This window comes from Salvelinus fontinalis, unplaced genomic scaffold (assembly GCF_029448725.1).
Source record: "Salvelinus fontinalis isolate EN_2023a unplaced genomic scaffold, ASM2944872v1 scaffold_0254, whole genome shotgun sequence".
NCBI lineage: Eukaryota > Metazoa > Chordata > Actinopteri > Salmoniformes > Salmonidae > Salvelinus > Salvelinus fontinalis.
The window spans coordinates 73,864-88,117 of NW_026600463.1; the positions used below are offsets into that span (position 1 = coordinate 73,864).

General features: G+C 43.3%; 1 protein-coding gene across 1 annotated transcript; it reads left to right on the plus strand.

Annotated features, from left to right (window-relative positions):
- The first annotated feature begins 4,485 nt into the window (after nt 1-4,485).
- Nucleotides 4,486-11,730, plus strand: LOC129844933 (uncharacterized). Its single transcript, XM_055913097.1, has 6 exons — nt 4,486-4,749; nt 8,542-8,738; nt 8,978-9,132; nt 9,387-9,850; nt 9,998-10,206; nt 10,573-11,730. Exons 1-6 carry the CDS (start codon nt 4,734-4,736, stop codon nt 10,780-10,782), a joined length of 1,251 nt encoding a protein of 416 aa, XP_055769072.1. The 5' UTR covers nt 4,486-4,733; the 3' UTR covers nt 10,783-11,730.
- Nucleotides 11,731-14,254: the final 2,524 nt, after the last annotated feature.

A 14,254-nucleotide genomic window follows, 5' to 3' on the forward strand; every position in this document is an offset into this window, starting at 1 on the left:
ATTCACATGGAAAAGTCCACAGACCCACTCCAAAAGGCTTTCGGACCCATCATCGACTCAGTGGGTTTTGTCCAACATGTCTCTGGACCTACTCACTGCCACAGTCATACTCTGGACCTAGTTTTGTCACATGGAATAAATGTTGTAGATCATAATGTTTTTCCTCATAATCCTGGACTATCGGACCACCATTTTATTACGTTTGCAATCGCAACAAATAATCTGCTCAGACACCAACCAAGGAGCATCAAAAGTCGTGCTATAAATTCTCAGACAACACAAAGATTCCTTGATGCCCTTCCAAACTCCCTCTGCCTACCCAAGGACGTCAGAGGACAAAAATCAGTTAAACACCTAACTGAGGAACTCAATTTAACCTTGAGCAATACCCTAGATGCAGTTGCACCCCTAAAAACTATAAATATTTGTCATAAGAAACTAGCTCCCTGGTATACAGAAAATACTCGAGCTCTGAAGCAAGCTTCCAGAAAATTGGAACGGAAATGGCGCCACACCAAACTGGAAGTCTTCCGACTAGCTTGGAAAGACAGTACCGTGCAGTATCGAAGAGCCCTCACTGCTGCTCGATCATCCTATTTTTCCAACTTAATTGAGGAAAATAAGAACAATCCGAAATGTATTTTTGATACTGTCGCAAAGCTAACTAAAAAGCAGCATTCCCCAAGTGAGGATGGCTTTCACTTCAGCAGTAATAAATTCATGAACTTCTTTGAGGAAAAGATCATGATCATTAGAAAGGAAATTATGGACTCCTCTTTAAATCTGCATATTCCTCCAAAGCTCAGCTGTCCTGAGTCTGTACAACTCTGCCACGACCTAGGATCAAGAGAGACACTTAAGTGTTTTAGTACTATATCTCTTGACACAATGATGAAAATAATCATGGCCTCTAAACCTTCAAGCTGCATACTGGACCCTATTCCAACTAAACTACTGAAAGAGCTGCTTCCTGTGCTTGGCCCTCCTATGTTGAACATAATAAACGGCTCTCTATCCACCGGATGTGTACCAAACTCACTAAAAGTGGCAGTAATAAAGCCTCTCTTGAAAAAGCCAAACCTTGACCCAGAAAATATAAAAAACTATCGGCCTATATCGAATCTTCCATTCCTCTCAAAAAAAATTGAAAAAGCTGTTGCGCAGCAACTCACTGCCTTCCTGAAGACAAACAATGTATACGAAATGCTTCAGTCTGGTTTTAGACCCCATCATAGCACTGAGACTGCACTTGTGAAGGTGGTAAATTACCTTTTAATGGCGTCAGACCGAGGCTCTGCATCTGTCCTCGTGCTCCTAGACCTTTGATACCATCGATCACCACATTCTTTTGGAGAGATTGGAAACCCAAATTGGTCTACATGGACAAGTTCTGGCCTTGTTTAGATCTTATCTGTCGGAAAGATATCAGTTTGTCTCTGTGAATGGTTTGTCCTCTGACAAATCAACTGTACATTTCGGTGTTCCTCAAGGTTCCGTTTTAAGAACACTATTGTTTTCACTATATATTTTACCTCTTGGGGATGTAATTCGAAACATAATGTTAACTTTCACTGCTATGCGGATGACACACAGCTGTACTTCACCAATGAAACATGGTGAAGCCCCAAAATTGCCCTCGCTAGAAACCTGTGTTTCAGACATAAAGAAGTGGATGGCTGAAAACGTTCTACTTTTAAACTCGGACAAAACAGAGATGCTTGTTCTAGGTCCCAAGAAACAAAGAGATCTTCTGTTGAATCTGACAATTAATCTTGATGGTTGTAAAGTCGTCTCAAATAAAACTGTGAAGGACCTCGGCGTTACTCTGGACCCTGATCTCTCTTTTGACAAACATATCAAGACTGTTTCAAGGACAGCTTTTTTCCATCTACGTAACATTGCAAAAATCAGAAAAATTCTGTCCAAAAATTATGCAGAAAAATGTATCCATGCATTTGTTACTTCTAGGTTAGACTACTGCAATGCTCTACTTTCCGGCTACCCGGATAAAGCACTAAATAAACGTCAGTTAGTGCTAAATACGGCTGCTAGAATCCTGACTAGAACCCCAAAAATGTATCATATTACTCCAGTGCTAGCCTCCCTACACTGGCTTCCTGTTAAGGCAAGGGTTGATTTCAAGGTTTTACTGCTAACCTACAAAGCATTACATGGGCTTGCTCCTACCTATCTTTCCGTTTTGGTCCTGACGTACATACCTACACGTACGCTACGGTCACAAGACGCAGGCCTCCTAATTGTCCCTAGAATTTCTAAGCAAACAGCTGGAGGCAGGGTTTTCTCCTATAGATCTCCATTTTTATGGAATGGTCTGCCTAACCATGTGAGAGACGCAGACTCTGTCTCAACTTTTAAGTCTTTACTGAAGACTCATCTCTTCAGTGGGTCATATGATTGAGTGTAGTCTGGCCCAGGAGTGTGAAGGTGAAAGGAAAGGCTCTGGAGCAACGAACCGCCTTGCTGTCTCTACCTGGCCGGTTCCCCTCTCTCCACTGGGATTCTCTGCCTCTAACCCTATTACAGTGGCTGAGTCACTTGCTTACTGGTGCTCTTTCATGCCGTCCCTGGGAGGGGTGCATCACTTGAGTGGGTTGAGTCACTGACGTGATCTTCCTGTCTGGGTTGGCGCCCCCCCCTTGGGTTGTGTCGTGGCGGAGATCTTTGTGGGCTATACTCGGCCTTGTCCCAGGATGGTAAGTTGGTGGTTGAAGAGATCGATCTAGTGGTGTGGGGGGTGTGCTTTGGCAAAGTGGGTGGGGTTATATCCTTCCTGTTTGGCTCTGTCCGGGGGTATCATCGGATGGGGCCACAGTGTCTCCTGACCCCTCCTGTCTCAGCCTCCAGTATTTATGCTGCAGTACTTTATGTGTCAGGGGGCTAGGGTCAGTTTGTTATATCTGGGGTACTTCTCCTGTCTTATCCGTTGTCCTGTGTGAATTTAAGTATGCTCTCTCTAATTCTCTCTTTCTCTCTTTCTTTCTGTCTCTCGGACGACCTGAGCCCTAGGACCATGCCTCAGGACTACCTGGCATGATGACTCCTTGCTGTCCCCAGTCCACCTGGCTGTGCTGCTGCTCCAGTTTCAACTGTTCTGCCTGCGGCTATGGAACCCTGACCTGTTCACCGGATGTGCTACCTGTCCCAGACCTGCTGTTTTCAACTCTCTAGAGACCGCAGGAGCGGTAGAGATACTCTTAATGATCGGCTATGAAAAGCCAACTGACATTTACTCCTGAGGTGCTGACTTACTGCACCCTCGACAACTACTGTGATTATTATTATTTGACCATGCTGGTCATTTATGAACATTTGAACATCTTGGCCATGTTATGTTTTAATCTCCACCCGCCACAACCAGAAGAGGACTGGCCACCCCTCATAGCCTGGTTCCTCTCTAGGTTTCTTCCTAGGTTTTGGCCTTTCTAGGGAGTTTTTCCTAGCCACCGTGCTTCTACACCTGCATTGCTTGCTGTTTGGGGTTTTAGGCTGGGTTTCTGTACAGCACTTTGAGATATCAGCTGATGTACGACGGGCTATATAAATACATTTGATTTGAATTTGAATTTGAATTTGCACCTTGTAGAGGCAATGCCCTGACGAATTGAGGCTGTTCTGAGGGCAAAAGTGCAGTGTACAATAGCAGAGGTGCACCATTAACACAAATTCCTAATTTTGCTAAGTTCATCATATTGTACACGCCTCCCTGTTAATCTTTTATTGTATTGTCACCAGTGTACATGATCCCTGCCATTTGAAAACCTAAAAAGTAGATTGTGCTTATTTATTGGCACATTGAACCATATCGCACACCGTAGTTTAAAAACAGTGGATAGTGCTAAAACAATGACATCATATCTGAATTCTGTCATCTTTATACACTTTTGCCGTTATCTGTAAGGTCCCTCAGTCAAGCAATGTTTTTCGAACACCGATTCGACCACAAATACCAGAGATATTTTCCAACTCAATATTAGGAAGGTCTTCCTAATGCTTTGTCCACATTTGAAACTAAATCAAACCAATCGTGACTGTTATTAATTTTCTATGAAATGACATGTAGTATTACAAAGTTACTTCAAACTGTACAAATTATGCAATAATTATTTTGACATTCAACTTCTGAATTAGGGCGTTCGTTTAAACTGGCCTGGGTGGCGGGAGTTCACACAGGGAGAACTTGGATTGCATTAGCTTTGAAACTGGGCTGTCTCCTACAGCGCTAACCCAATACTGAATGGTCAGCACAGCTTCTTCATTGCAATAGGCCAATCGAGATCATCCAAGAAATGTAGGTGTGCACGCAGTAACTTGTCAGGTGTCAGTAGTGGGTGCGTGTTTGCGTGTGTGTGTGCGGGCGTGTGTGTGTGCATGTCTTCATCACCAGTTGAGAAATGTAACTGTCCATTCATTGGTGTGTTTCATGGAACCGTCTGTTTGTTGACAAAATGCCAATCTCTTGTACTTGGGAAATTATTGAGAATAGATAACAAATTCTTAGCCCAGCCCTCACAGTTTGCAATAAAAAGGCCTAGTCCGACACATTGATCCCTACCACACTGAAGGCAGAGATTGTTAAATCATTGGTGAGATCTTTCATCGTTGTATTCTAACCCTTGAAACATCTTTGATCTTGCAGCATAAATCAATTATTCGCTTTTGATAATTTCTTCAGTAAAATTGAGACTTGAAAAAGAAAACTCCACTCATCAATCATGTCATCTGATACAGGTAAGACCTCACAGATTGTCAAAGTTGTACATATTGTACAAATTGTCCCCTTTGTCTGCAATTCATGAATGTCTATTTTCCAGACCATTATGATAGAAAATGAGGATGGTATGATCTGGAGATCTATGATATTCGTGACATTTGTCTACAATATCGTGTAATAGTGAAGGCTATGTCTGGCTGTCAAGGCTGTCAAGGGGAGGGTAATGTACTTTGTAATTGATTAAATGTATTATATTTTTCAGTGTTTTATAATTAGTTGCTTAATATATTTCAATGTGTGACTGATGTCGCCCCTCATGTGTGCGCGATTTTCCGTGGACAGGACAGCAAGATCAAGTGCGCCTATAGCCTCATTTTAAATAACTCAAATCACCAATAGCCTATAGGCTGTATGAAGTGCATTCTCGGAGAAACACACGGCAAAGTTATATGTGTAAGAAAATGAAATTCCTAAATATGATATAATTTTTAAATAGACTTTAAATACATATTGATAAACTACATTACAGCTAATACATTGAAATACATTTGCAAACAATTATTGAATGAATACTTTCTGTAGGCTACAGTACTATACCAGCGAGTATTCTTTAGCTACATGGGATCAATAGATTATTTTAGAGAAAGTAGCTACAGTTGAAAAGAGAAGACTAATCTGTCTAGTTCGGCGACCAAAATATTTGATCAACTCCCAATATTGAGCGAAGAGCATTGTTTACAAAGTATCTTGAGAGATAAGCTATCGGTACAAGGGCCTCTTCTGTCATGGATCTTAAAGTATGTAGTTATTTTTTTATTAGACTCTCTTATCCAGAGAGACTTACAGTAGTGAGTGCATACATATTCGTACTTGTTCCCCGTGGAAATCGAACCCACAACCCTGCGAGTGCGCATATTCAATATCTTCATCAATGGTTGAGTCAGTACCACTGCAAAGCATTTTTAGGTCAATAACTTATTCTTCATATTGTACAATCTGTGTCTCCACTCTTCTCGCCGGCCTAGGACTGCATTCAAGATTTAGGTCCTGTCATATCGGTCATTGTATGGTATTAAAATATTCCGCTAATGTCTCCAGTCAGGTAAAGAATTGCATTTTTAAAAGGAAAGAAATGTGCCTACGCAAATGCGATGATAAAGCACATGGTGTTAGCAAACTAATAGCCTTTCTCGTAGGACTATTTTGTTTCGATCAAAACATAGACCTACAGTATATCCTGCTGTGTGGCGCTCTTGAGTGTTGGCCTAATGAGAAAAAAAAGCTTAACCTCCAAAAATACTGAGGAGGTGTTTTTGGTGTAGGCTAACATTTTATAGGGCGAATACTACAGTATATAAGCCCTACTATTATATTCGGTTCTGTTATGTAAAATACTAATGAATTATTATGTGAACATGCGAGACAATGATTCAGCTTTGATCTAACTTCACTAAAAGAGCACCATTGTGAGAAGTGATAATCTTATATTTGTAATAATAATAATAAGTGATGAGTAGGACTATTAGGCATAGGAAAAAGATCTTGATCAGGATTATTTTACGCGATTTATGCGCCCGTCGAATCTAGTGGTTAAAGGACAGCACCATAACCAAGTGGTCACATATCATTATGGGTTCCACCGCGCAAGGGGGCTCCGTGGAGTTTGATAAATATCAAGGTAGACATGCGGTTAATTTGGATCCTAGATTGTAACGGCTTTCTTCCTGGGGTGAAAGAGAGGACCAAAATGCAGCGTAGCCAGTGCTCAACATGTTTAATATAATAACATGTGAACACTACAAACAACAAACAAAATAACAATCCATGAAAACCGAGAAAGTCCTATCTGGTGCAGAACAAACACAGAGACAGGAAACAAACACCCACAAAATCCCAACACAAAACAAGCCTCCTATATATGAGTCTCAATCAGAGACAACGACTACCATCTGTCTCTGATTGAGAACCCACACTAGGCTGACATAGAAACAGACAAACTAGACACACAACATAGAATTCCCACCCAGCTCACGTCCTGACCAACTAAACACATACAAAACAACAGAAAACAGGTCAGGAACGTGACATAGATCTCATTGGTGTTTGGCTGGCTGCTGCAGCCTGGTCTCAAATCATTTCACATTATTCTGTATGTAAATCCAAGACATGCCAGTTAATATGATATGTTAGGTTTCGTATGGTATGCATACATTTTTGGGATGTCCAACAGCCATTTCGTATGATATGTTACGAATTACAATTCATATTATATGTTACAAATTTGCAAAAAATACAATATGTTTCGAATTTGCAAAACATATGATATGTTACAAATTCTAACTAGGTGGTTAGCTAGCTGGCTAATGTTAGCTAGGCTAGGGGTTAGGGTTAAGTTTATGAGTTAGGTTAAAGGGTTAAGGGAAGGGTTAGCTAACATTCTAAGTAGTTGCAAAGTAGCTACAAAATAGTAATTAATTGAAAAGTTGCTGATTAGCTAGAATGCTAAAGTTGTCCGTGATGAAATTCAAACTCGCAAGCTTTGGGTTGCTAGACATTATCGTTATACACCCACCCATCCACCCTGACCAACCACTCCATTTACATTTTTTCCTTATGTAACCATCTGTCTTGTGCAACCATATCAATCATAACATAACATACTATTTTGAGTGTCCCGGATTTAGTTTACTATGTTACATGTAGTCTATGAGACCAGGTGGATCAGTTTGTCTGCATACACAATAGAGGTGATAGTCTATGTTTCTGTAAACTATAAGCCACACAAGGCCCAAGGCCCGTCACAAAATTATATCCAGCCTGCGCAATGATTTGGGTTGTCACTTCATTGTGACCCGCTTCCATACCACCCGTGATGCGCTGCACTACAAGTCACAGCAAGCACTGCCAAAGTGCTGCATGCCAAATGTTTTGAAAGCTTGACAATGAATAACCAAAAAACAAAACCTGCAACAAAACACCACGCAACGAAAAACATGTAGGCTTATTACAGCACCATTTGAGCAGTAGCCTAGGCTGGCTACTCAACTAGACCTACAAGAGGTTTTGAGTGCTCCATACAGTAATGCTGAATTCAACCGCACCGGTGATCCATCTGATAATGATACATGTTTTACATTTAAATGTTACAACAACCAAGCTACGTTTTTGTTATTTGGAGTTATTAAAAAAGTTTTGATGAGGGTCGCAGCATGTTATGCACATCTGCAGGCATAGTAGCAAAACAACCACTGTTAGAGTTTTCTGTCTTTGTTCTTGTTATGTCTAATTTGGCCCATACAAAGTGGTCAAGCCTCCGAACGACAGGCCTCTGCACACACCCCTACATTTATTCGTCATTCACGCCACCCTCCAGAGAGAGAAGACACTATGGTAGTACTATGTCCCTGCTCTGTAAAAGATCAGCTCTGAAAAAGATCTGATGTGAAAAGATCTGATGTGAAAAGATCTGATGTGATGGGTCAAAATATAAATTAGTGGATAAAAAATCTGAATTTGGCTGCCAAGAGCTCCATGGTCATTGATAGTCCATTGTAGGTGAAAAACAGCATATATACGGCTCTGGTCTGTCCTAGGAGTGAAGGTAAATAGCTGGCACGTTCTCTGCTATCTACCTTGTTTCTATCATTATTTTGGGTAGAGGGACTTGTTTCTTTTTCAAGCGTTTAGGGAGGTCATGTCAAAATATACAGTATTTTGCTTAAGGGAGGGTCAATTTTATTTCAGTCCCTAACCACTCATCACAACCTACTCCCCTGTGTATTGAATGTTGATGTTTTCTTCCCTTTCAGCTGTAGTTCCATCCAACCATCAAATGGACAGCCCAGATTTCATTAGAGACCTGCTGCCTGCTGCAGAGAAGACAGCCCTGCTGTACAACATCTCCTACCTGTGCCTGGCCAAATTCCCCTCTCTGGAGAGAATCATCAGAGCCAATGCTGTTGAGGCCCAAATGCTGTTCTCCTCCTCTGAGGCTCTGCTGCTGCTGGTATTTCAATCTTACTGTTTCTATCCTTGTAAACTATTAATGTATCATTAGATAACCTATTTTAGACGATACTGGGGTGTTTCTAGCCTCGTAAACTCTGTTCATTTATCATTAGATGACCTAGCTTACACTATACTGGTAAACTGAGGCTATTTGTTTTTACAGCAGTTTAGTTATGCTAATGAATGGAAGGTAGGACATCATTGACCTTGTACTATGTGACATGCTCTTATCAACAGTGTGTTAGCACCAGTGACAACATGGTCAAGACATTATTCCCTATGCTGAAGGCTGCTGTGACGAAAAATAATCCGTTGGTTGCCGTCAAATTCCTGGCGAAGGCCAATCAGTGGATCCATGATATCATCAAAGAAGTTGAAAAAATAGTAGATGAGTAAGCCAATATAAATGTTATAGAGTGCATTCTGTTCAGCCCTGAGTGGGGATTAAGCTAGCAGCATCAACACACGCAATTGAAAGCCAACCTTCTTAGCAAGCAGAGCAAGAGAGTTTTAAATTCACTACATACACCTTGAAACAAACATTCAGATCATACCACATAGCAGGTAGTTATAGGAAAAATATTTCAATGTGTTGACAATGAAATATGTTAAATATTTTGTCATGTTCTCTCACTAATTTATTTAGCTATAAGAAACTCAACATGGGGGTAACGACTGTCACCAGCGATGTTATTTCCACCAAAAAAGAAACAGAGGACAAGAAGAGAAAGCTGACCACGGAAGAGGAGATCCTGCAGAATGTTGTTGAAGACTACAATATGAAGCTAAGTTGCATCCAGTCAGCTCTGAATGAGGTCAATAGAAAGATCACCGATGCTGATACGGAGCTGCGTAAGTTGGTTAACGGCATTGCCAGTAGAAACAAGAAGTTTGGCATAGTGGCTGCCGTGGTTCCCTTCCTAGGATTGATCATCAATGCTATCCAGAAGGGGGTCAATAACCCTGGAGATAGTGCAGCCATTGAGTTGGCCAAGAACAAGATGAATCAGCTTCAGCAGGACAAGACCCGTTTGAGTAAGAACGAGTGGGCGGCCCAATCGGAGGTGATGAAATCCCAGATGGAGCTGACCAGAGCCAAATTTGACCTGGGTAAGGAAAGGCATTAAGGACTCCACTGCTTTGTACATGGTGGTCATTCCTTTCTTTCATGACATTGCCTCTGCTATTGGGGAACTGAATAAGACACGAGGTAAATAAGAGGTATGTCAATGCTGTTGCTTGTATTTGTTTTTCCAGGTTCTGTTCCTGATCCTGTCCATCTGGCTGAGGTTCAAACCTGCCTGACCCGGATCCAGAATATTCTGCTGCAACTCAGAAGCTTCTGGGAGAAGATCGGAGTGATGGTGACCAACCTGCAGCAGAAGACCTTCGCTGGGGAAGACCTGATTAATTTTCTCCCAGATTTTAAGGAGGTGTTCTTGGATTCCTTGCTAGTAGCTGAAGAGGTGAATTAATAAATTTTCTCTGCTGGCACTCTGCCAGAATAATGTATCATTGTTTGTACTTCATATCATTACTTATGTGAATTATCCTGCTAGAGGGTAATGTAACTAAAAAAGGGCTAAAATCCTTTTCATACAACAACACCACCAATTTAAGGCAACAGCTTTAAAACCTAATAACGTCTAATCTAATCATCAAAATCACAAGGATATAGGGTAAGTTTTTCAGCATTTCTAAATCCATTGATGGAAGGCTTACATGGTGGGCAAGAACAAAAATGTGTCTCCCAGGAACGGATTGAGAAACTGAAGGGAATCCAACCTTGATTGAGACCATAGCTAATTTCTCTCTCTTGGTTTACCCCATAGGCTTGGAAGATGTTTAGTGGGAGATGCCAGAGCGTCATGGGCATGTTTAGTGTCCAGTCGAAGGATGCCTACAAGTTCCTGGAGACCAGTCCATCATCTCTCACCCAGGAAGAGTGGCAGGAAATGTATGATGCTGTGACAGCCAAACTGCATTCCTTCTACCCTGCCCTCGAGGCCAAGCAGGCCATTGAGGACCAGCATGGCCATTGAGGACCAGCAGGCTGCAGAAAGTAACTAATGTTTGCATCCACTGTCACCAGGTTAACATTAAAATATCTTTTTTTGTTGGTCTTATATTGACATTGGTGACAAGTAGGATTTGTGGGCATAATTAGTAGTTCACATGCTGTGATGAGTAACTTTCCATTATTTTGTTTTTCATTGCTGATTATTGTGTTGCGCTTTTATTAGAGCTCATCATCTACTATGCTAACAGTATAATACCAAACTGGCTTTTGTTCACCTATCTTCTTGGAGTATACTAATGTTGTTGGTAGCAGGCAGGTTTTAAGGCTTCTGGTCTGTTCAAAGACTTCAATAGTTTAACTTTGTGCAGAGCTTTCAGGAATATGAACTGATCTATATACATATGTATACGCTACAGTATTCATACGTAATCATGTATAATCACAATGTGTGTTTTTGGTATATCAGTATGTCAGTTTCAATATACTATCATGTATAATTAGTTTAGAGCCATAGAGGAGGAATTTAGAGCCATAGAAGAGGAGTTTAGAGCCATAAAGGAGGAGTTTAGAGCCATAGAGGAGGAGTTTAGAGCCATAAAGGAGGAGTTTAGAGCCATAGAGGAGGAGTTTAGAGCCATAGAAGAGGAGTTTAGAGCCATAAAGGAGGAGTTTAGAGCCATAGAGGAGGAGTTTAGAGCCATAAAGGAGGAGTTTAGAGCCATAGAGGAGGAGTTTAGAGCCATAGAGGAGGAGTTTATAGCCATAGAGGAGGAGTTTAGAGCCATAGAGGAGGAGTTTAGAGCCATAGAGGAGGGTCTTAATGGCTATATGTACTTGTACTTTCTTCTGTTCTCTGCTGTTTATCTCCTGAAATCTCTTATGAAAACTAAACTAAATATAATCAAAATCAAATTAGACTACAATGTTCTTTAATGCATGTTTATTATGGAATAAATCTGAGTAAGATCAACCATGGTGTCTTAATATGTTCTCAAAGATGATCTAGGACTGACATTGGCCCATTGTGTGGACCAGGGATCAGCTATATCAGAGAAACTTCTAGAGAGAAATGTAGCTTGTGCTAAGGCTTACTGATCCTGCGTCTGACTGGCAGTCCTTCAGACACTTGAGAAATAGATGTCTATCCCTGGCTAGAAAAGCAAAATCAACATACTTCTTGAACTGTGTGTCTGAGAATGGTGGGAATCCAGCTGCCTTCTGGAAGGTAGTAATATCTCTGAAACAAAACTCCACCCTCTCATTACCCCAGCAGGTTATGACAACTTCTGGTCCCATAACAGATAAGATGGACATTTGTGGTGTTTATAATAACCACTTTGCCTGAGAGGGCTACTTATTTGATAAAAAATAGCTTCTGAAAACTCTGATTCCTGTAGAGCAGGTATTCCCATACTGGGGTACTGGGGGTATGCGCAATGCCGTTGGGGGTACGCCAAATAAAAATGTGATTCACATAAAATATTTAAAAGAAACATTTTCAAACAGTGCATTTGTCACGTTCCTGACCTATTTCTGTTAGTTTGTTGTATGTGTTAGTTGGTCAGGACGTGAGTTTGGGTGGGCATTCTATGTTTTCTGTTTCTATGTTGGTTTAAGGGTTGCCTGGTATGGCTCTTAATTAGAGGCAGGTGTTTGGCGTTCCTCTAATTGAGAGTCATATTTCGGTAGGTTGTTTCACTGTGTTCGTGGTGGGTGGTTTTCTCCTGTGTCAGTGTTTGTCGCACCATACGGGACTGTTCGGTTTGTTTTTGTACATCGTCATTTTTTATAGTCTATTTTCCCTGTTTGTGCGTTCTTCGTGTTTAATGTAAGTTCGTCGTCCAGCTGCGCCTTGGTTCCATCACTACTCCTCCTTTTCGGTTGAAGAGGAGGAGGACTACCGTTACAGAACCACCCACCGATCCAGAACCAAGCAGCATGAGTTCGAGCAGCGGCCAAGAAATCAGGACTCATGGACTTGGGAGGAAGTATTGGAGGGAAAAGGTCCTTGGGCGCACATTGGGGAATATCGCCGCGCTCGTGAGGAGATGGAAGCAGCGCGAGCCCAGGAGCGATGGTATGAGGAGGCAGAAAAGAGATGTGGCTGGAAACCGGTGAATCAAGCCCAAAACTGCAGATATGAGGGGACGCGTCTAGCACGGAAGCCCGTGAGAACCACCCACCAATCCAGAATCAAGCAGCGGTGTAATCGGAGGAAGGGACAGCGCAAGAAGGAGGAATGGACTTGGGACGATGTTTTGGACGGTAAAGGGTGCTACACATGGGAGGAGATCCTGGCTGGAAGGGATCGCCTCCCATGGGAACAGCTAGAGGCACTGAGGAGAGCAGAGGCAACCGGAGAAGGGAACCGGAGTTATGAGGGGAAGCGTCTAGCACGGAAGCCCGAAAAGCCCGTGAGTACCACCCAAAAATGTATTGGGGGGAGGCTAAGAGGTAGTGGGCTAAGGGCAGGTAGGAGACCTGCGCCCACTTCCCAGGCTAACCGTGGAGAGCGGGAGTACGGGCAGACACTGTGTTACGCAGTAGAGCGCACGGTGTCTCCTGTACGTGTGCATAGCCCAGTGCGGGTTATTCCACCTCCCCGCACTGGTAGGGCTAGATTGAGCATTGAGCCAAGTGCCATGAAGCCGGCTCTACATATCTGGCCACCAGTACGTCTCCTTGGGCCGGCTTACATGGCACCAGCCTTACGCATGGTGTCCCCGGTTCGCCTACATAGCCCGGTGCGGGTTATTCCACCTCCCCGCACTGGTCGGGCGACGGGGAGCATTCAACCAGGTAAGGTTGGGCAGGCTCGGTGCTCAAGGGAGCCAGTACGCCTGCACGGTCCGGTATTTCCGGAGCTACCTCCCCGCCCCAGCCCAGTACCACCAGTGCCTACACAACGCACGAGGCTTCCAGTGCGTTTCCAGAGCCCTGTCCTCCTCCACGCACTCTCTCTATGGTGCGTGTCTCCAGTCCGGTGCCTCCAGTTCCGGCACCACGCACTAAGCCACCTGTGCGTCTCCAGAGCCCTGTACACACTGTTCCTTCTCCCCGTACTCGTCCTGATGGACGTGCACTCAGCCCGGTGCCACCAGTGCCGGTACCACGCACCAGGCATATAGTACGCTTTGAGAGTCCAGTGTGCCCTGTCCCTGCTCCCCGCATTAGGCTTGAAGTGCGTGTCTCCAGTCCGGTGCCTCCAGTTCCGGCACCACGCACCAGGCCTACAGTGCGTCTCAGCCGGCCAGAGTCTGCCGTCTGCCCAACGGCGCCTGAACTGTCCGTCTGCCAAGCGCCGCATGAACTGCCCGTCTGCCATGAGCCTACAGAGCCTTCCGCCAGACAGGAGCAGCCAAAGCCTTCCGCCAGACAGGATCAGTCTGAGCCATCCGTCTCCGCAGCGCCATCTGAGCCATCCGTCTCCGCAGCGCCATCTGAGCCATCCGTCTCCGCAGCGCCATCTGAGCCATCCGTCTCCCCAGCGCCAT

What these genes read in the sequence shown, in the direction of transcription:
- LOC129844933 (XM_055913097.1), top strand. An exon ending in GTTGAAAAAATAGTAGATGA is followed by an intron (nt 9,133 to 9,386) that starts GTAAGCCAATAT and finishes TAATTTATTTAG; the next exon opens with CTATAAGAAACTCAACATGG. An exon ending in CCTTGCTAGTAGCTGAAGAG is followed by an intron (nt 10,207 to 10,572) that starts GTGAATTAATAA and finishes TTTACCCCATAG; the next exon opens with GCTTGGAAGATGTTTAGTGG.